Source organism: Pteropus alecto, unplaced genomic scaffold (assembly GCF_000325575.1).
Source record: "Pteropus alecto unplaced genomic scaffold, ASM32557v1 scaffold61, whole genome shotgun sequence".
Classification (NCBI taxonomy): domain Eukaryota; kingdom Metazoa; phylum Chordata; class Mammalia; order Chiroptera; family Pteropodidae; genus Pteropus; species Pteropus alecto.
Genome location: NW_006434835.1, coordinates 20,333,636 through 20,355,995, shown reverse-complemented (window position 1 = coordinate 20,355,995; position 22,360 = coordinate 20,333,636). Strand labels below are relative to the sequence as shown.

At 36.7% G+C, this 22,360-nt stretch overlaps 1 protein-coding gene across 1 annotated transcript in view; it reads right to left on the bottom strand.

The window, feature by feature from the left end:
* Positions 1-22,360, bottom strand: part of TTC27 (tetratricopeptide repeat domain 27) — a 137,841-nt gene that overhangs the window by 12,376 nt on the left and 103,105 nt on the right. Inside the window, exons 14-16 of the mRNA XM_006910377.2 lie at positions 17,514-17,612; positions 13,900-13,952; positions 9,144-9,309 (exon numbers count right to left, since the gene is read on the bottom strand). Coding sequence (XP_006910439.1) covers positions 9,144-9,309; positions 13,900-13,952; positions 17,514-17,612 — 318 coding nt within the window. The remainder of the gene's footprint in view (positions 1-9,143; positions 9,310-13,899; positions 13,953-17,513; positions 17,613-22,360) is intronic.

Genomic DNA, 22,360 nt, shown 5'->3' with positions numbered 1-22,360 from the left:
TGGTAAGGTAAGAAGTGTGAAACCTTGGAAGCCAAGTGAGGAAAATGTTTCAAGAAGGAAGTAGAATTCAACTATGTTACATAAACACTGCTGATGAAGCTGAAAAACCTGGACTGACGACTGTCCCCTGAAAGTGGTGACACAGACCTTGACGACAGCACCTTCGGTGGAGTGGTGGAGATAAAGCCTAAATCGCACGCCTCCCCAAGAGGATGGAGCGGGGGAAGTAGCGCCCAGGTATGGAGAGGCTGCTCCTGGGGAGTGGGGCGGTGACTGTGGACGGACATGAGTGCGCACAAATTGTTTATGCACAGTTTGAAAAAACTGAGAACTTTGAAAAACTAGAGCAACAGATAAATGCATTCAGTAATATTTTCCTATTTGTAATATAACAGAAGTTATAGAGGTAAATTTTAATCCACAGTGATTATAAGGGAAGGGCCACTTGCCTTTCTAGCAGTCTGCTCCAAAGATGATTCTTTAATCTGTGTTTATTTTCTTGGGGTTCTGAACACACGTGTAGATCAAATGAGTATTTTGAACCCTCTTTCCAAAACACGTACATGACGTCATACTCAACTTTTTTCATGGTATTTAAAGTAACATCACAATCTCCTGAAGCCTAGTTATAGAACCTTCTTAAAAATCCCACCTTGTCCATCGTGGGCTGGGATTCCAGTCTGTGTCTCTCACTACTGCATATGACTAAGTAAGTTTCTCTCTTTGAAAAGCTTTATTAGTTTTCTATCAACACCCTTTCTGTTCCCACGATCTCTTCCGTCACCTCCAGATGTCCAAACCCCTGGTGCTGTTTGCTACACGAAAGACTTTCATATGGTCAGTCAAGGTCTCTCTGGCCTCCCTTGGCACCTCCGTGCATGTCGCCTCTGCTACCACGACAGCTACCAACGAGGTGTGTTTGGGATCCACTGCCCTAACTTTACCAAGCCCACTATTCTCCGAGCCACTGCTTTCTCCCTGAAAAGGAGCATGGCAGTTGTGGTGGGTCTAACAGTGTCCCCCAAAACTCATGTCCACACAGAACCTCAAAACGTGGCCTCGTTTGGAAATAGGGTCTTTGCAGATGTAATTAGTTAAGTTGAGGTCATACTAGATTCGGGTGGGCCCTAAATCCAACGAATAATGTTCTTCTAAGAAGAGTAGAGGACACACGGAGAGAAGGAGGTGAAGAAGCAGATGAAGAGGGTGGCAGAGACAGCTACGCGGCCACAAGCTAAGGGACGCCCGGAATCGCTGGAAGCTGGAACGGGCAAGGAGAGGTTCTTCCCTAGAGCCCGCGGAGCGGGCAGCGGCCCGGGCGACATCCTGGCTTCAGACTTCCGGCCTCCAGAACTGAACGGAGAGAACAACTGCTATGGTCAGAAGACACCAAGTCTGCGGAAATTAGTTTCAGCAGCCCCAGGAGGGGAAGTAAAAAGAGCGAGACAGCACCGAAAGCACTGGAACAACCTCTCCCCGGGGCCCTTACCTGGCTTCGATTAATTGTGCTCTGGTGTCAGTTCAGAAAGCACCGAACCAATGGCTGTCACATCACAGCGTGGCCCTACTGAGGACGGTGACCTTCGGCACCCATTCACTGGTCAGAAGTCATTCTTTCCCCATGTGTAGAAGTTTTAAATATCAAATCTCTTGATCTTTTCCTTAATGGAATATGGCTTTCTGTCATGATTAAAAATGTTTTCTCTATCCCTAAACTTACAGAAATATTTACCATATTTTATTTTAGTGCTTTTATGGTTTTTGCTTTTTCATTAACGATGATAATGACAACGATGACAATGATGATGATAGCAGCTACTTAAATGGCACTTGTGTGTGCCGGGCACTATTCCATGTCCTTTATGTACATTATCTCATGTAATCCTCATGACAATCCTGTGAGGCAGGTACTGTTATCACCCCTATTTTATAAAACTGAGGAACAAAATGGTTAAGGCAACTTGCCCCAGGTCATACAGCTAATGATTGGCAGAGGTAGGCTGTAAACCCAGGCTGTCCAATCCCAGAATCTATGTCCTTACCTACAACATAATCCTGCTTCTCAAGGCATCTCAATTTCAACATTTTATCCATTTGCATTTATTTTAGTTTAAGGAATGAAGCAGAGCTTCATTCATCAGGTTTTGGTCCCAAATGCTTGGCCAATTACTCCAATACACATTGAATATCCTAATTTTATCCCACAAATTTAAAATGCCATCCTAATCATGGACTAAATACTTACTTGAGTCTGTTTCTGAATCCTTTATTTTGTCTCATTTCATTCCTGTAGCAGATGTTAACTCTTTATATAATAAGGATATTATTAGATTTTTATCTTCCTATTTGTTCCGAATATTTTTGTCACATATTTTTTTAATGACATCATAAAAATTCCTTTAAGCTTTCTTTCTTTGTTTCAAAGTTCAGGAAATTTGGTAAGTATCCACTCCTATTCCTAATTTTTCTATGAGATGAAAAAATATTTATCATATATTTAGTCCATTTGGAATTCATTTGGTGTATCACAAAGTAATCTAAGTGTATTTTCTAAGCCTGACTGCTTAGAGGAATTTCATTTTTATCAGTATAAACAGCCCTATGGTCCCTCGCATCCTACCTAACCCGAAGCTACACCACTGATTCCACGTAATGACTTCTACATCCCTAGCCTGGATCTCTAACTCGTTTCAGCGATATGGAACTTTTGTTCAACTCTCTCTAAGCCTATTTCTCACGTCCATCACGGACCACACCTGGGAGATGCCGCAAGCACAGAATGATGGTGTGGCACCACTACTAGCCCCTGAAGAGAGGTAAAGTTCTCTCACATGGAGGAGCAGCAATTCTAACATAAATGCTGAAGAATCTTCACAAAGAGAAAAGTATAACTATCTTGCCCCAACACAAACCTTGAAGTCATGGGCCAAGTCTCACCAAAATCTTGGCTGAAAGCACAAGGCACTGGCCCTTTGAATCCTGGAGGTCTTTGAAGCAGAAAGAATCAAACTGCCTTAGGTCCAGTTACAAAAACTCCCAGGAGGGCTCCAGGCTGGGAATGAAGCCACTTCCCGCCTCCCCAGCTTGGCTAACACGCTGCCCTACTTGGAGCTCTCCGGAGAACTTGCTGTTTCCTGGTCTGATAACCCTGACCCCTGGCTTCCCCGAACCTCGGTTATCGGAATGAGGTAGGCAGTTTAACATTTTCCTTTAAACAAGTTCAGAAAAACAAAAAACAAACAAAACAAAAACAAAAAAAAACAAAGCTAAGAGTGTGCAAAAGGCATACTCAGGCTTTAAGTTAAGTGGGCCAGACTCCAGATTTTAAGTCTTGGCTTAGCTGGAAAACATCAGCCTTATTAGTTCATCTTGCTGAGCCTCAGATGCTTCAACGTTACCCATTCCGCAGAGATATAATTTGTATAAAACATACCCATCCCCTCCCCCTCTTTTCTTTCAGGTAAATACTCAGCCACCACTTGTTTCACGACTTCAGTTTGGTTGGCACCCTGCCCCACTGCACATCAACACCACCTCCCTCCTTTCCCAAGAAAACCCCAAAGAAATCCGCACAAAGAACAACATCAGTACGAAAGGATACATAGTGCATGATTCTATTTATACGACATTCAAGAAAAAGCAAAACTGAGCTGCGGTGACAGAAATCAGAAAGCAGTTGCCTGGCTGAGGGGGAAAGGGTGTTGTCTCGATTCACGGGCAAGAAGCAGAAGAGAACCTTCTGTGGTGATGACAATGTTCCATGTCTTTTTTGAGAAGTGGTTATATAAGAACATAAAATACTCAAAACACATCAAACTTACACTTAAATCTGTGTGTTTTATTATACATAAATTATACACCAATTTGGACAATAAACCTTTATTAACTATAATTTGGACAATACACCAATTTGGACAATAAACCTTTATTAACTATAGTTCACATGCACATTAATATGATGGGGAAATGTGCTTTTTGAAATAAATCTTCAAGTCAACACAAAGAAGAAAATAGGCATGCCTAAATGCGATTCTCATCTTTGATTCCTAGCAGCTATATGACTGGTCAGGTATTACAACCTCCCTGGGTCTCCCAGTCACCTACTGTAAAATGAGAAGTATTCAGTATCCTCCTCAAATATTGTATGCCCTAAAAAAGATTAACCTTGTTAGGGTCTAAGAACATATATATGTTAATCCCCTCCCCTTCCTCTTCTGTTTATAAACAGCTAATGGAGTATAATAATGCAATATTTAAATTCTTTTCCCAAATGCTCTCCCCAAAATGCCAAGTTATCAAAGAAGGGGTGGGAGGGAGGAGAAGGGAGGAGAGAAAAGAGAAAAAAGGTAAAAAAGAAAAAATGAACAAATCAACATTAGAATGTACCCTGAGGAAAGAAGTGTGAATATATATAAAGATTTGTCTACAAGGATATTCATGGTATTATTGACAAGAATAGAAAACTGGAAAACTGAACAGGGACTAATATACAGGAACATGAAAATTCATTTTATGACAGACTAATAAAAGTATGTTTAATCTAGACATGAATATAAATATGTACTACTACAGAAAATCATTCCTGAGTTATATTAATCTATGCATTAATCGAAATTAAGACAGGGAGAGAAAAGGCAGGAAATGAAAAAGGTGGTATATTTTACTCATCCTATTACAAATAGTGAAAAAAAAACAGAATAATCTGTAGCTAATTTATTGTTTGTATTAAAATGACTGTGAATTTATACACACATACTACATTCACACACTAGAAAAAAATTGAAATGACAATAATCACATCTATAAAGAAGTAGAGAAAGAATAGATGAAAAGATTTTAAAGTAAATTAAAATAGAATGGAGTCAGGTAGTGTCAAACATAAGGATATGAGCTTTTTTTTTTTGAAGACACCTGTTGCCAAACTTATAGAGTCAAATTAAGTTCAATTATTTTAGCCAAGATAAAAATATTCCAGACAGTCTATCAATTGTCTCAGTCCACAGTGACTAGTTGTAATAAAGCGTGATGACAAACAGAAGGATGCAATGAAGCTAAATATGACTGAGCCCACCACTAGCCACCAAGACTCTCCTTCACCGATGATTTAACCACTATGGAGGGATTCTACTCACACCTGCCAGAGACTAGACACTGCCGACAGCAATCTACAACACTGCTAAAGAGCTTTTAAAAGGGCCTGAAAACTATCTCCCTGTGGCTCTTCCTGGATCTGAACACCTGACAGTTCTCTGTTATACGGTGCTAAAGACGATGATTTGCCCTGAGCAAGCCACTGGTTATGCAGTCATGTTCGCAGTCATATTCCCCAAAAGCGAATATAAAAATTAAGCTACTGGCCATAATACCTGACATCTTTATAGCACATTATGCTTCTCAAAGTGTTTTGTTTATATGCAATATTTCTCATAACAGGAACAGTTCCTGGTGCTCCTTCAAGTGGCAACGGGGCTACAGGAGGAAGTCTCAAAGATCCTAAACGCCACCCTTGACTGTTTCTAAAAACACTAAACTTTTATAGAAACTAATTTCGAACTCATCAAAATATTTATGCTCAGATGAATGCTATTGTACAAAAGAAGGTTTGTTTTATATTCTAAGTTTGAGAAACAGAGAAAGAATTAGAGGAAAAAAGATATTAAAGTATTAGCAGGCCATGAAATTAAATCCTAATTTTCTCTTAGAAACAATTAAATTTTCACTTACGTTCAGAATGATTTAAATTTTCTTTCCTTTTACGAAAAATGCTCAAAATGCATCTCTGTGCATTCAGATCTGAGGCTGGATAAATTGGAAAAAAATGTAATTTTATGCTATTGGCTCAGTCTTTACATTAAGCGTTGCTTTCTTTTTAGTTCTTCATTAAAAACTTAAGAAAAATATATTTTTACTTCCAAATGAATTTTACTGACTGAGAATTGCCCAGAATTCCTCAGAATAAAAATCATTATTTGAGTTCCTTTATTCTTTCTTAGAGAAGGTTCCTAAGAGATTTCTAAGCACGTGTTCCTATAATTCCAACTAATTTGATTTGGTATACAATACGCCAAATCAGCAACTGAAACTTTTAGCTTTAGAATCAACTCAGCTTATTTTTGCTGGAGTTACCTCCTTGGTATCTACCACTGTGACTCTCAATATATTATTCTAAATGTCACCTCTCTTCATACGTTTAGAGATACTCATATACAGCAGTATTATTCCAAACATTTGCAAGAAACTTTTTCATCCACAGAGAGAATGAGATGCCTAAACTGGAGTTGGTGGGGGAGTGGTAAGAACAAAGGAAAATCTTAAGTAAAATTGTCCAATACATTTCCAGCTATTGTAATTGCAGGAGACTGGAACGCTCAAGGCCGAACCTATTTCGTTCTAAATTATCATCTGCAGTTAAGCAAGTGTTGCATTTTGTCTTGCTTTTTTTCTGGAATACATGCCTCTCAGATATGAGTTAGCAAGATAATTGGGCATATTTGATGCACCCACCTAAGCCAAATAAAATCAACAATATATTGATGACTTTATAACTATGATGTAGAAGTATAGCTTTTCAAAAAAATATTTGAACAGTTAACTTGTTTCATATCATTAATTTCCTTAAAACAAGTGGGGAAGATACACACATACCTTTTAAAGTGAGACATCACTTTTGATAGTACAAATCTATCTCACAGAGCTGTGGTGATAATTAATTGAGTTAATACATATCAAGTGCCACTAGTCTGGCACAAAGCAAGCCCTCACTGAATGTCAGTTATGATTACCATGTCCTAGTCTGACCTGCTCTATGTGCCTTGAGAAGCAGGGGAGAATAAGTGAGCGATAAGATAGAAAAGTCCCCTCCCTTTGATACTTATGTACTAGAACCACGAAAGTCCATCTCTCATGGAAGGAGAGTGGCCTGGCCCTAGCCATTTGCGTGCCTTACATAAAGCCAATGCCTATGGGTTCCAAGCATAAAAGAATGATCAGGATTTTCTCAGGAACCAGAAAGCCAGCCTGGTTAGCCAATCATTACTAATCCTTAGCAGATATGAAGGATTACTGTGGGTTAAAACACAGAGTAGGAGGCAAAATTCCACTCACATCAGAAAAAGCAGATAAGTTAGAAACGAGAGACATAGGACAGAAGATTAATGGGCTCAAAGTAGCCAAGGAAGCCAATTCCGAGACAACTCTGGAAGAGATGACACCTCCAGCAGCAATACCAGTAGGACAGAAGAGCACGCTGACAGCTTGGGGAATCTGGAAGGGGAGGAGCTTCACACACCTTTCTGACCAGAGTGGGGCTTCTTCAGCCCAGCCCACAGGACTCAATGCTGCTCTGACAGTTTGTAATGCTAAAGAATGCTGGACTGATTGAGGAGTGTTGGATTTGAGTGTTTTATGTACCGCTTTTTAGTGTGAAAGAATAAAAAAAAATTTGTTTCAAGTGTAAAATGTAATATACTACCAATGTAAATTACATTCTTTCTAAGAATTTAGGAGCAGGCTTCAGAATGCTTTATTAGTAAAGAAGGGTCTTTTTAAAAATTACACTTGAAGTAAACAAGAGATAAGCACTTTGGAATCTCTGTTCCATCCTCAGTGGTTCAACAACATATTGAGATCTGTTCAAAGCTTCGTCAGTGCCCTTTACCAAGGGACTAAGTGTGGAAGAGAAAGAACCACCTCAATGGAGAACTTCAGCTCTGGGAATGTGACAAGTGCTAGACTGCCAGAGGACTGCAAATAGATTTGCTAGGGCTCTTATCCTCTCTAGGATGTAAAACTCTACTATGCCTCCATTCACATTTTAATTGATCTTTATATCACAATCCAAGTCCCTTCTTTCTATAATGGATGGTCAATGTACAATAGTTAGAAAAGACGAACGGACGAAAGAAAGAAAGAAAGAAAGAAAGAAAGAAAAGAAAGAAAAGAAAGAAAGATAGAAAGAAAGAAAGAAAGAAAGAAAGGAAAGAGAGAGAGAAAGAGAAAAGAAAGGAAAGAAAGGAAAGAAAGGAAAGAAAGGAAAGAAAGGAAAGAAAGGAAAGAAAGGAAAGAAAGGAAAGAAAGGAAAGAAAGAAAGAAAGAAAGAAAGAAAGAAAGAAAGAAAGAAAGAAAGAAAGAAAGAAAGAAAGAAAGAAAGAAAGAAAGAAAAGTGATTGAAGGGGTCAACATAGCTCCTACAAATAGGTATGTAATGCTACTTGAAGACACAGATCTTTCAAGTGAACTGCCCCGAACCTGAGCATTAAAGTAACCTTGGCCAATTATATGGCTGGATTTGCAAGACCATGCATATACTGGTCAAGGGCTGGGACTACAATACAGGGCCCAGATAAGGTAAATTTTGGAATAGCTGGAGAACAGATAATAAATTATGAGTAGTCAGGTATTATCACACATTAGATGTTATTTCTGTTTTTTTACAATTCTTAATTCACTATTTTAAATAGCATATATTGATTATTGCAAATAAAATGATATATTTTCAAGCCCTAGACTTTGTAACCTATAAGGTCCTGCACACCCTGTCTTCAACCACAGTTAATCTCACATGGTTTTGTCTACTTAATCTTATTAGATGACAAACACGGTGGCTTCAAGTCTCCCATATTTTCTGAAATGACATAGTGTTTTTGCTACTGTGTTAGAGTCAACTAGTTCTGACATATCACCAAGAAGAGGACCAGTTCATTAAATATCACGAAGAAAATGTTAGTCTTCATTTCTACATTGTTCAAACAGTCTGAAAGTATGCAGTGAATGCTTGTTGAATTAGTGAATAAATGAGTATGGGACTTATTCCAGCTACCACATTAAGATAACCAAAGTAATTAATAACACACACATTATTCTATTTAGTTTCTGCAAACTGACAGTGTATATATAAACCACATATCAGATTTTCATAACTGAGTCACAATAATATTCAATCTATGACTGCGCAAACATATTTGACAATGGAATGCCAGAATTAATATGTAACTAAAAATATTCGATTACAAGAAAAAGCACTCTTTTTAGATGAACACGTGTTTAACAAAATTTGCTCATGTATAGTCAAGGAAATAATTTATATCACATAATCAAGTATTATGCCAAACACAAACTGAAATAACAAAATATGAATATCCTACCTGAACATCTTTGTATTTGTCTCGTAAGTCCAAGAGCCGGTGATAAGCTTTAATGGCCTCTGAAAATTCCCCAACATCAGTGCTAGTCAGAATGTAGTTTTCCCATATCTGCCAGTGTTCATAGTTGCACTTGAGGGCTTCTTGTAAAGTTCTAAAAGCTTTTACTCTATTGAAGGTAAAATTTGAAAGACAGCAATAATGAATAACCATAGCTACATAAACCAGAGCTAAATGCATAAAATGCTGATATGGACTTTCTATCATTCCTTAATCATTCATGTTAATAAATAGAATTAGAGGCCCAAACAACCCCAAACCACCTCAAATCTACCTACAAATTTTTAAAAAACTTAATAGGAACAGGAAATTACAAAACAAAAACAGACAGAAATGAAACAAGAACAGAGAGATGTAAATACAGACAACTGGAAATTTTGGAATTAGAATGCACACAGAGAGAAATGATGAACTGAAAGATAGCAGTGAAGAATTCACACAAAATTCAGATTAAGAAATAAAAGAATAATAAAGAAATAGAACACAGAATGCGAAGTAAGGCTTAAACATACATTTGATAGATATCCGAAAGTAAACAAATGCAGAAAATAGCAAGACACTATAAGAGAAAAGCTGAGCATTTTGAACAAAGATCTAAATTCTCTGACCGGAAATATATTTTGCATACCGATCATTATAAATAAGGATAAACCAACACCTAGACATACTGTGTGAAACTGCAGAGCATAAAGATAATCCTTAAACCCACAAAATAATGACAATTAGAGAATAGTAGATATCTCATTAGCAACAAAAGATGGTAGAAGAATATAGAATCCTACCTTTAAAGTGCTAAGTGAAAATAACTGTCAGCCTAAAATTCTGCAACCAGCTAAACTTACCATGTAAGTGTAAATGCAAAATCAAACATTTTCAGATGAACAAAGACTAAGAAAGTTTACTACCTACTAACCCTAATTTAAAAGAACTACTGCAGAATCTTCTCTTGCAAAAATAAAAAGAAATTCAAAGAGAAGGGGATACAAGAAATGATCGATGGTGAGAAGAATTGATTAAATATGTCAGGAAATTTAAATAATTATTGAGAACAAAAATGATTGAGTTATTTGTTTTTTAAAGTAGAACTAAAAGTATATTGACCATATTTTCTGCAATTAAATAAGAAATCAATGGTAAATAGTTTAAAATATATGTGCCTGGAAACTTAAAAATGCACACCAAAAAAAAAAAAAAATCGACAATGTGAAAAAAAACAATCTGTATTAGAAAGTACAAAATATTTAGAAATCAATAAAGTATTATATGTCACCATCTGTAGGATATGGCTAAAGCAGTATTTAGAGGGAAATTTAGGATCTTACATACATAGATTATAAGATATAAAAGATGGAAAATAAGTTAAAACACTCAATTTGATATAAGAACACTAAATAAATTTTTAAAAAATAAAGGAATAGAGTTAAGAAATAAAACATAAATAAAGAATAGAAATGATCGACAAAACCAAAAGCTGGCTTTTGGGAAAAAACTAATGAAACAGACAAAGGTCCGAATTCCATTTAGAATGAAAAAAACATGACACAAATAAGACAGCAATTTAAAAAAAATCATGAGAGCACTATGAACAAATTACACAAAATGAGCTAAAGAAATAGAAAGCCAAATTGATTAATAAAAATTAAAACAAGGATAGGTAGTTTTACAGGCAAGGTTTACAGAATCCTTGTCTTATACAAGCCGCTTCAGAAAGTAGAGAAAGACTATTAGCTTGTTATCAACAAGGAAATCGACAAAACTTCATGTCACCTATTCTAAAAGTTAAACATCTCAGCAAACAGATTCTTAATGCTTTACTTTGCTAGCTGGACAAAGACATAGTTCTCTTATAGATCATAAATGTTTTACTGGACAATCACATTAACCTTTTTCAAATGTATACCATCAATCTCCCTTTCCAATTGTCATTCTGAGTTTGCTAATTTAAGACTACAAGATCCACCTTCCTTTCCCTGCTGAGCCTCACATTGTTTCATTTCATCAAGACCATTTCTCCTTGCTAACTTCAAGCAAATTTTGGACGGGGTAATAGGAGTTCTTCTGATCATTCCAGGCCATTGCTGAGAGTCACCTCCTTAAGTATTTGAAAAGAAGTGTGTCCCCATCATCAGTAACTTCCCCGACGAGCCACTGAACACACAAATCATTTGCTCGATCGCTAAGATATCTATGATAGTGATCAAAATAACTTCTTTACAATAGGTCCTTTCGGTCTTTCCACAACAAGCAATTCACTACAGTTCAGTTTTTATTTCTCTGCATTAAACAATTTACCTAAAGTTGTTATGTTATATACTGATTCATTTTTCCCTTCCCCCACCATCCTTTATAGTTGAAATCAAAAGTACCCTTACTCTACCACTTCTTCAAATTCTGCTATAAATTGTTTCTCTGGGATTTTTTTCTTTCTTTTTTTTTCCCTTTCTCTACTCCACTCACTGAGCCCACCTGCCATAGCAACTACCTTCAACAGCAATGAACTGAGACTCCCCGGTGCTCCCAATCACATGGAGACTGGGGAGTGGGGCGGGGAGGTGAAGTTATTCTATTGGGAAAGAACTCAGTAAGCAGAAATCCACACCAGGAGGATTACCTTTTTTCCTATGTGTCCTCCCACCTTCTAATCACAAATTCCTAGCCTTGAAATTTCTGCGATTAAATTCTTTTTTGATAAATATGATTTCTTTATAAAGAACTTCAATTCAGGATTCACTTATCAAACCCACAATGGTAGTGATGCTGTACTACGAAAGTTACATAGGAAAATGGAAATTTTCCCAAGGGAAAATTGTGACATCAGGTAGGGACAAAATGTCAGGGGTAATCAGATAAAACAGTGAAAAGGGCACTTCAGTGAAAAATATTATAATGGGAAAGGGACAGATGAGACAGTTTAAAGGGTCGCTTTGAGGCACAAATAGGAGTCTTTTGAGAAGAGCAGTAATAATTTACCCTTGAAGTAAATAACAATCTTGTGAGTCAAAAATTAGCTATGTCTGGAGCAGCAGCAAAGAAAGGAAAGAATAAAAAGACCAGAAAAAAGGAGTAATTCACCTCTGACCTTACAACCCCACTTTTATACAAAAACCTATTCATGGAGCTGCAGGAAGACAAAACGTATGAAAAGGAAGCTGAGGAACAATGTGCAAGAACCTCTAAGAGAGAAAGCAGAATTCTTAGGATTAATGGGCTGGAAGACAAGGTAGGGGATCAAGAGACTCACTACATACAAAATGATCAGGGTTACAGAAAAACTCACTGAGATCATCCTACAACTATGACTGGGATTTCCCCCGCCCCTTGCTTTAAATCAATAGGGTCTCTAGTGAGTTTAAACACAATCAGCTGCAATCAAGAACATAATATTATTTTCTGCAGAGAATGGTAGAACAAACAGTGCTTTATTTATGTAGATTGTCATCCAAGAGCAGCGGAAGCATTTCATGATCTCAGCATAATGTGGATTTAATGATATCTTCAGAAATATCTTGTGAATCCACGAAGAAAAATTAAGTTTGAAAATAGGGTCAAATAAAAATGGAACCATATCCATCCTTTAATACATTTATTTAAACTCTGGCGACAGCAATCCTTGTCTCGTCCCTTTCCTTCACTTTCTGTGGCCAGTCCATAAGCCCAATTGGTTGTCTCCTTTATAAAATGGCATCTGCCCCATCTTTTTCCAGCCTAGTTATCTCCTGACTGACTGTTACAACAGCTGTCTCCAAACTGGTTTCCCAATCCCCCATTTCCTCTCTAGTCTATCTCACACGCTGCCACCAGATAAATCTTCCTAAAAAGCTTCTTTCTTCATGGAATTACCCAGCTGAGATTTCTGGCTTCCTATTGCCAACAGCAGAGTCTCAATGTGTTAGTCAGATAATCAGAATACACAGCAATTTGACCCCAACCGACCTTTCCAACCTTCTCTCAGTATAGATCTCGCTGTAGTCCAGAGCAGGACTCTTACCTCCATCTCCTGAAGTGCTGCGTTCACACTCGTCACTCTGCATCTAGTCAAATTCTCCTCACCTGAAAGGCTTTCCTCTGTCTTTTCCACCCATTCTACAAATGTTAGCTTGAGTCCAATATTCTCTCAGAAGCATTTCTGAACAAGGGTCATAAACATCCCTACTTCTGAGATTCTCACAGGACTACATGAGTGCCTGGCACAGAATAAGTGTTCTACACTTATTCTACTAGTATTATAGCCCTCTTTGTATTTCTCATTTAATATTTGCCACATATTGCTTATATTGCTAATCAATTTTTAAAATAATATGGCATAATATTTTATTTCTAAACCTATATTCCCTGAAGACATTGGTTCATATCTATATTTCTCAATAATGTACACAGCAAACAATCAATGAGAATCTATCAATTGAGTTGATCAACTAAAAAGCATGCTTGCTTTTATTATATAATGAAATTTAGAACACAAAAGCTTAGTAGCAAATAAAGGTTTCAAGCAACATATTTTATTACATATCAAACGATTTCAAGGAATAAACTACATTTAGAATTCAAATGGCTATGTTAAGTCATTCTAACTCAAAGACATGGATGGGCAAAGGAAAAAGAGAGTGAGGCACAATGTTTCAGTGTTCAGTTGAGTTGAAGAAAATCTCTTTCATTTAATTTGGAAGCAAAGTTCTTCATACTTGTCTGTTGTACTTACTTTTGTTTTAATCGGATGTAGGAAGTTGATAAATTGTTCCAAGCTTCAGCATTCTGAAATGATACAGAACCTAGTTATAGACTAAGTAAAATAATTGCTACAACCAAAAATATAACATATTTTCCTAGTCCAAGATGTGCTCTTTATAATCACAGATTTCAATGAGGTATGTTTAAAGACGCATGGAAAAAATTAAATAAATTAAAAATAACTTTTATAATTTAGAATGAAGAAGTCACAAAAATAGTCAACAAATTGATATAACTATTAAAGGACTAATTTTGGAATTTAGTTAAGATTTTATTTCCAAACTTAGATTTACAAAATAGTTGGAAAATTTACAACATAATTTACACAATATATGGATTTATTACAAATCCAAGACAATGTAGAGTATTGTTTTCCTATCTTAAAAGACTTTGTTATTTTACAATCATCCTTCATCAGAGAGGAGAACAAAGGAGTATGTGTTCTCAGCATCACTCCTAAGTATTTCATCAATCAAACATATTTCTCTCACTATTCCTCTTATGCAATGACAAAAACAAAGCTTTTATATAAATGTTGATTCTAATGAGAACTGTATGAATTATATCTGTTCCTCTTTGTTCTGCTTTTTATAAAATATAAAGTATATAGTTCTCAAGTTCCATACGTATGATTTAAAAATTAAGTGGCAATGGACCTCTGCTTGCAGACTAGCCTTATTGCCATAAAAAGTTAGAAACTGGACAAAACTTAGGAAACAACTAAATTTAGACAATAGGCACAATTAGGACTGTGAGCCTTGAGACAGAGTAAATAATTGAGGTGTCTCAACAATCAACACAGGCTTCTAGCTAGAGGCACTTTCAGGGCTGCAGCCCAGAGAGGTAGAAACCAAACAAAGCAGAAGTCCTGCTGAGATGAAGAAGAGATCATAGTTCAGGGCTGAAAAGGTGGCTGGAATTTTGGGGGTAAGAAAGAGAGATCTGTGTAGAGAATAAGCTCCAGACATCAAAATAAGCATCAACTTGAGTCCTTGGCTGAATACTAAGCTATATTTGTACAGGTCAAAACTTCTTGAGGCCAGGCAGAAAACAGCTACCAGAGAGCTATGAGCTGAATGGAGATTCTGGGTGTCACATAGTGCTAGCAGTTATTCAAGTTCCAACCAACCAGGGTAGAGAATTCTTATTGATCACCCATAGCATTAAATTCCACACCCAAAAGAAATGGGTGATTGCAACCCTAGAATAAGGACATCTCCAGACCTGCCCTAACAAAGCTAACCACATGCCAAAATAAAACTATCTTTTAAGGGAAGACAAAACAAAACCCAGAAACTCAACACACAGCATCTACAAAAAATTAAAAAATCAAAATAAAAAATTGGTAGACATGCATGTAAACAGGAAAATTCATTTATAACCAAAGGAAAAATCAGTTAATAGAAATAGACACAGAAATGAAAGAGATGCTAGAATAAGCACATGAAGACTTCAAAGCAGGTGTTACGTGATCAAAGGTATGAAGAAAACATGAACAGCGTAAGGGAACATAACTGGGGAATCACAGTAGAAATATAAAAACTATAAAACAGTACCACATGAAAATTCTTGAACTAAAAAAATACATCATTTGAAATGATGTTTAGTTTCTTTTAATTGATATGTAACATTGTATTAGTTTTAAGTGTACAACATAATGATTTGATATATGTATATATTATGAAATGATTACCACAAGTTTAGTTAACATCCACCACCACACACAGTGTGAAAAGTTTAATGAACAGGTTTAACAGCAGGTCGCACATAAATTTAAGAGCTAAAACAATAAACTCTTAGAAGAAAAGATGGGGTATCTTCATGACCTTAGATTGGTGATAGATTCTTAGATATGACACTAAAAGCAGGAGAAACAACAGAAAAAACTGATAAGTTGGACCTCATCAAAATTTAAAACTTTTATACCTCAAAAGATACTACCAATAATTTACAGACTAGGAGAAAATATCTGCAAATCATATATCTGGTATGGGACTTGTATCTAGGATGTATAAAGAACTCTTATAATGCAACGATAAAAAAAGACAAGTAATCCAGTTTAAAAAATGGGCAAAGGTTGTAAATAAACCTTTCTCCTAAGATACACAAGTGGCCAATAAGCACATGGAAAGATGCTCAAAATCATTTGCCATTAAGGAAATGCATATTGAAACCACAAAGAGATACTATCTAGTAGAAATGCTATAATAAAAAAGACAGATGATAAGTCTTGACAAGATGCTGAGAAAGTGGAAGCCTCATACACTGCTGGTGGGAATCTAATATGGTGCTTCAGAAAACAGTCTAGCAGCTTCTCAAATTTTTCAACAAAGAGCTAACATGACCCAGTAACTCTACTACTAGGTATATACCCAAGAGAAACGGAAACACAGGTCCATACAAAAACGTGTAAATGAGTGTTCATAGCAGCATAATTCTTAATGGCCAAAAAGTGGAAGTAGTCCAAATGTTCATCAAGTGATGAATGGATAACAACATCTGATATGCCCACATGGTGGAATATTACTTGGTCATAAAAAGGAATGAAGTACTAATAATACATGCAACATGGATGAACCATAAAAACATTCATCAAAGTAAAAGAAGTCAGTTACTAAAGATTGCACAGTAATTGATTTCATTTGTACGAAATGTTCACAAGAGACAAATCTATGGAAACAGAATGTACATTAGGCGGGGCCTAATTTAGCGGGGCCTAATTTAGCGGGGCCTAATGTACATTAGGGTGGGGGTGCAGGAGTGGGGGCTAGAATCTGTTTGAGAGAAGTGGGGAATGACTACTAATGAGTGCAGAGGTTTTCTTTTTATAATAATAAAAATGTTCTAAAATTGATTGTGGTGATGGTTAAACAATTCTGAATATACTGAAAAAAATCACTGACTTGTACACTTTAAATGGATGAACTAGTGCTGTAGGCATAAATAAAATAAAATAAATGGATGAACTACCTGATATGGGTTATTTACCATCTCAGTAAAGCTGTTAGATATTAAAAGACTGTAAACTGGAAGAACTTTCTAATAATGTAATTAACAAAGGCAGCACATTTGTGAATGACAAAATACATGTGAAACTTTGCTGTATATTTTAGCAAAGTACATTTTTAACTAAAAAACTGTTCTATGAAAATTATTTTCTAAATGAAACCATGAATAATTTAGCTATTATGAGAAGAAATTTATCTCTAGATTTATAAATCACATACCTTAAGGTGTGACCTTCTGTCAAAAGTATTTACTTTCCTCCAACACAAAAGGAATTGCTAGGGGTTATTTTTAAACATAAAAATAGAAAAACGGAAAGTTTTACCTTCTTTTTTCTCTCTCTTTTTAATTTTGATAAGAACACTTAGCATGAGATCTACTCTCTTTACAAATTTTTAAGTGCATAGTACAGGACTTTAGCTTTAGACACAATATGGTACAGCAGACCTCTAGAGCTTATTAATCTTGCATAACTGAAATGATATGCCCATAGGAAATGCTGCTCTGAACTACAGTACGACTTAAATAACAGAGAGTATCAAAGAGCTGTAATAAGGAAAGAAGACCAAAAAAACTTACATCGGGTTCTAGAGTCACACAACGCTGAAATGCCTTCGCTGAACCTCCATAGTCTTCCAAGGCCAAATAGGCACAGCCGAGAGAAAACCACACCCCGAGCTGCAAAGACCGAAAGTCAGTCATTCAAACAAACATACAGAGACATTTACCTGGTGTCATGTGAAAATTATTTAAGGTACTATCAACGAACATACTACTATACAGAGTGCAGAGCTATGGAATAAATATTTGCCTCACGTTTTATATTAGCTTAAATGTAAGAAATTTAGCAATGGAAGCGGATTTTTCCATATAATTTTCAAAGCTAATATGACGCTGAAAGAACGTGAAATATCACAGCGCATATTTTGCTGACCAAGACCACTCTATGTGTTAACCAAACTCCATGAATGCAATAGAGAGCTCTGTTTATAAGCCCTGATATTATAAATGTGGGGGGAACAATCTCATAATTTTACTGAGCATCAACTACATAAAAAGTATATAAAGTATCAGCAGATTCACAATTGAAGAGTGTGTTACAAACTTAAGAAAAAGTTTTGCTTTCATCTTCAAGTTAGACCACAAGTACTTCTTCAGTTTAACCAAGAGCCAAACTGCCCTAGCACGTATCTGCTTAGACATGCCTGAAAATAATTGATAAAAAGTAGGCTCAGAATCTGGATTACCAAGTAGTCATTCAAAATGGAAAGCCTGATTTAAGTCAATAAGATCTGTAAACACAGAGATTTGGAAAACAGGTAAATTAGGAAGTAGCTACTGGAACTACCAAAGAATTCTTTAGTTCACAAGGTTTCCTTAAAATTCAATAGCCTCTATCAAAAGAAAGATAAACCTGATAAAAATTCAATGAAATTAGTCAGAAATGCAGCTACTACAGTCAAGTTTGCTTTCCTTTCAGATACAGTCAGCACGGCCAGCAGCAGAATGCAGTCAGCCTTCTCACTGACTCCAGGACCAAGGCAGTGAGTCAGTAGGTATATTTGGTTGAACAATTTAGGGTGGGAAAGGAAATGAGGTGCTGGGTTATCTGTCCATAGCCTTCCGCAGAGGCGGAGGAGGAAACTACCCCTGCATCCCTCCTCCCCCAGCAATTCCCACAAAACTTCTTCCATATGGCTAGTTGAGGCCTGAAAGTTCTTTAAGCACATAAAGATTTTTAGCCGATAATTAGAGATAAAGCTTAGAAAGCAAACATCCTTGGGCAGTTTATAACACTTTGCCTTGAATTCACAAGAGGTTATAAATAACTGCTATCAAGAGTTTTATGGAGAACAGATTTTGTCAGAGGGATAGATAATGGATGCAAGGTGGAGGGGGGGCGGTGTTTGATGGGAGGAAGGAGAAGCAGAGGTACCAGGTTGAAACGAAGTTAGAAATTCACTTCCAGTAACTTAAAAAATAGTTTATTATGCTTTATTTTTGTCTCGTTACTTACAGAATCAAATGACAAGAGCTCCAGTGCATCTACCCACACTCACTAGATAAATCTTGAGATGGCCCGAAGTCTGATGTTAACTTGTAAAACAAGCCCTCTAACTTCTAACCAAGTTTTAAAATCTTTGTATTATATTTCACCAGTTAGAAGGTGCATTTTTTTTCCAACATTTAACATCTCAGAAATAGGTGCATCTTAATAACCAATAGCATGTCAGAGTTTACTGGCAGCATTAAGATGGCACTTAAAATAAATGTGCCTCTTAGTATTGATGGCATCCTATGTCCTATGAATTATGGAAGCAAGTTTATCTGGAATGAAGAATATCTCATTCTGGGACTAAATCAAGAACAATGAGAATTGTCCTCAAAGTTCTCAAAATGTATATGCCCTCTTTACTTTCTGCATCAGCAAAGATCAAACTGTCTCACATGTGTTTTTATAAAAAATAGCAAGTGTAAATTCAATGGGAAAAAAAAAAACTTGATTTTTCAATCCACCTAAAAAGACAAAGGTTATAAATACCTAAAATTAGCTCTAAAACAAACTGGTGATGAAGTTACTATTCACTTTTAAGTTTTTGAAACAAGTCAGTATGTTGTAACCAGTGTCATAAAACCAAAATAAATTTAATGAAATTCAGGCAGATGATTTAATTTAATATACAGTATTATGGTTCTCTTTTCTTTTTACTCTTCATCATTTGTGTTGTTTTAATAATTTGCATCTGAAGAAAAATTCTAAGATCACTAGCTGCTAGTACGTTTTCATCTAGTATTGATAACATATAATTATGATGGCAGATGACTTTTCTTTGAAATCATGAATTGGCTTTAAAGCAAACACACTCCAGGATCTCCTAATTGCTTGTGGCTGACCCAATAAACCATAAATAATGCATTCATACCTTGCTTCTCATTGAAGGCCTCAGGATTTGGGGGACTAAGAAGAATATTTGGTGCTTCTTTTACTTTTTTCATTTTAAACTATTACTTAAACTATTATTACCAAGTGACTGGCTTCTTGATTCAGGATTGTCATACTCTTAAGAAGAGAGCATCATAAATGAAAAAAATAAAAAGAAGCCTCAAAAACACCTCTTACATGATTCCCGAAATTAGAGTTGTATATGTTTGAGTACCAAAGATCTCTACCTTCTAGTCCAGTGCTATCAGATAGAAATATTATGCTAGCCTGATTATATTTCCTAGTAGTTGCACTTAAAAAAGTAAAAAGAAATAGGTAAAATTAATTTTAATGACATTTTTGACTCCATATATCCATAATATTATAATTTTGACATGTTATCAATATACAAAATTATTGAGCTATTTTATATTCATTTTTTTCATACTATGTACATTTTTTCCATCTTTGAAATCTGATGTGTATCCTACACTTACAGCACATCTCCACCTGGACTGGCCACATTTCAAGTGCTCAACTGCCACATGTGGCCAGCGGTACCATACTACCCTGATTCTCAGAAACACTAGCACAGACCCTGGCACACCTTGCATCCTCCCCAATCCTTCTTTCTCCAATAAAGAAACTACCTCCTCAGGCTGAGACCCTCCCTTGGGCTCCTACCTTTCATATACCATAGTCACGCCTGCTCTCTATACCGCAGCAACCAGAATAATCAGCACTTAAAGGGCATCGAGTCCGTGTGCCAAGCACTGACGCCAGAGCTCCCCACACATGATCTCATTTATTCCTCACAGCAGCCTGTGGGGGAGAAACTATCCCCCTCACTGGAGAGACGAGCATGGGCTGCAGAGCCGGTCAGGGACAGAGAGGTGCTGCCTGGTGGGTGTGACTCCGGGTGCGGACCCTGGGGCCACACTGCCTCCCTCTACACCATTCTGTCCACACACAGCCATGACATATGGTCCTTGTCACCGATAAAGAGAGAAGGGGGCAAAAGTGCAGAGAAGATGCACTGGGAAAACCCAGAAGATCAAATTTTAAGAACCAGGGCAAGTGGACAAAGATGAAGCAGAAGAATAAATGGCCATGTTTAGTTCGACAGAAGAGCTAAAAGACAAATCTCTTATCGAAGGAATTGAGCACAAATGGAGAAAGAATCAGCTGACAGAGAGGCTCCAGCAGAGATTTCTGTGGCGCTTATTGCCAGGGCAAATTGTGAAGGAGGCTAGTTATAGGCGGGGCAGTGAACTTTAAGAGCTGACAGCCTAGATTTTCCTCAGGGAGATAATACAAAACATAAAAACACAAAAGCAGGCCAACTCTTTATTTTGAATGTGATGATATATAAATTTAAAAATGTTTTTAAAATCATTTTGAAAATAATTAACAAAATACAAGAATGGCTGAGAACATGGTCTCTGAACTTCCCTCATAAAGCCCCCTGGAGAAACAGTGATGAATCGAAAGATGCCTGGGATTGAAGAGGTTCTGAGCAACTGTATGACCTTGGTCATGTCACTTAACCTCTGCATCTCAGTTCCCCAATTATTAAGTAGGGATTGGATTAAGAAAAAATTCCAAGGCTCCTTCTGACCCCAGGTTCTGAAAACTCAGAGGTGACAGACAGGGTTCAAAGATACATTTAGTGCCATCTAGTGGCAAAACAAGTACACTGATGATACAAATAGAACAGTATTAGAATCATCAGGTTTGAGGATGCCTTAGAAATCGACTGACTCAAAGGAGGCCAATAGGAAAATGAGGCCTAGAAAGGAAGTCATTTGCCTAAAGCCACACAATGGTTCCTGGCTCCTGGTGTGCGACATGTGTGATGAAGACAGTGATTGCAATACTTTATTAAACCTCAATAATTAAAGTGGAAATTAAACAGTTTTCTACTCCAAGGGCTCACAATACTACGCATCACTAGACAATAGGCATGGATTATTTTTACAATTAAAAAGATAATTTCCACAAGGGTATTCAAAGCACATGTGCAATAGGTGCCATCTGCTTATTATATATGATGATTTCCTTTCTTAAATTATGAGCCTAATACTCAATTTTCCTTCCTCCTTCAGGGTTTCTGCAGAATGAATAATCAGTAGCTTCATCCTTTTTGCTAATTTTCCTTACAGGATTGACTGTTTGAATTTTTCTGGTGTCACATATAAAGTTTAACATGTTTTGATCGAATCCTAAAGCCCAGCTGCACGCTCCATTCTCTCCTTTCTCTATCCCTGACTCATTCCCATGACCCCAAAAGCAGGTAAGTTGCTGAATGGGGTTTCATTAAACAGAAAATGACCCAAGCCAAATCCAAGAGAGATGTCAATGTTCTTCAGTAGCAGCTTTTCCCAAAGTGAGGCATGGGGCTCACGTTTTTAAAAAATGTATACCACCAAGTCTTCTGTAACCAGATTTCTCATTTACTGAGTTGTAAGTTCTTCTCCCTAAGGAAACAGTCTTAACCTGTCAG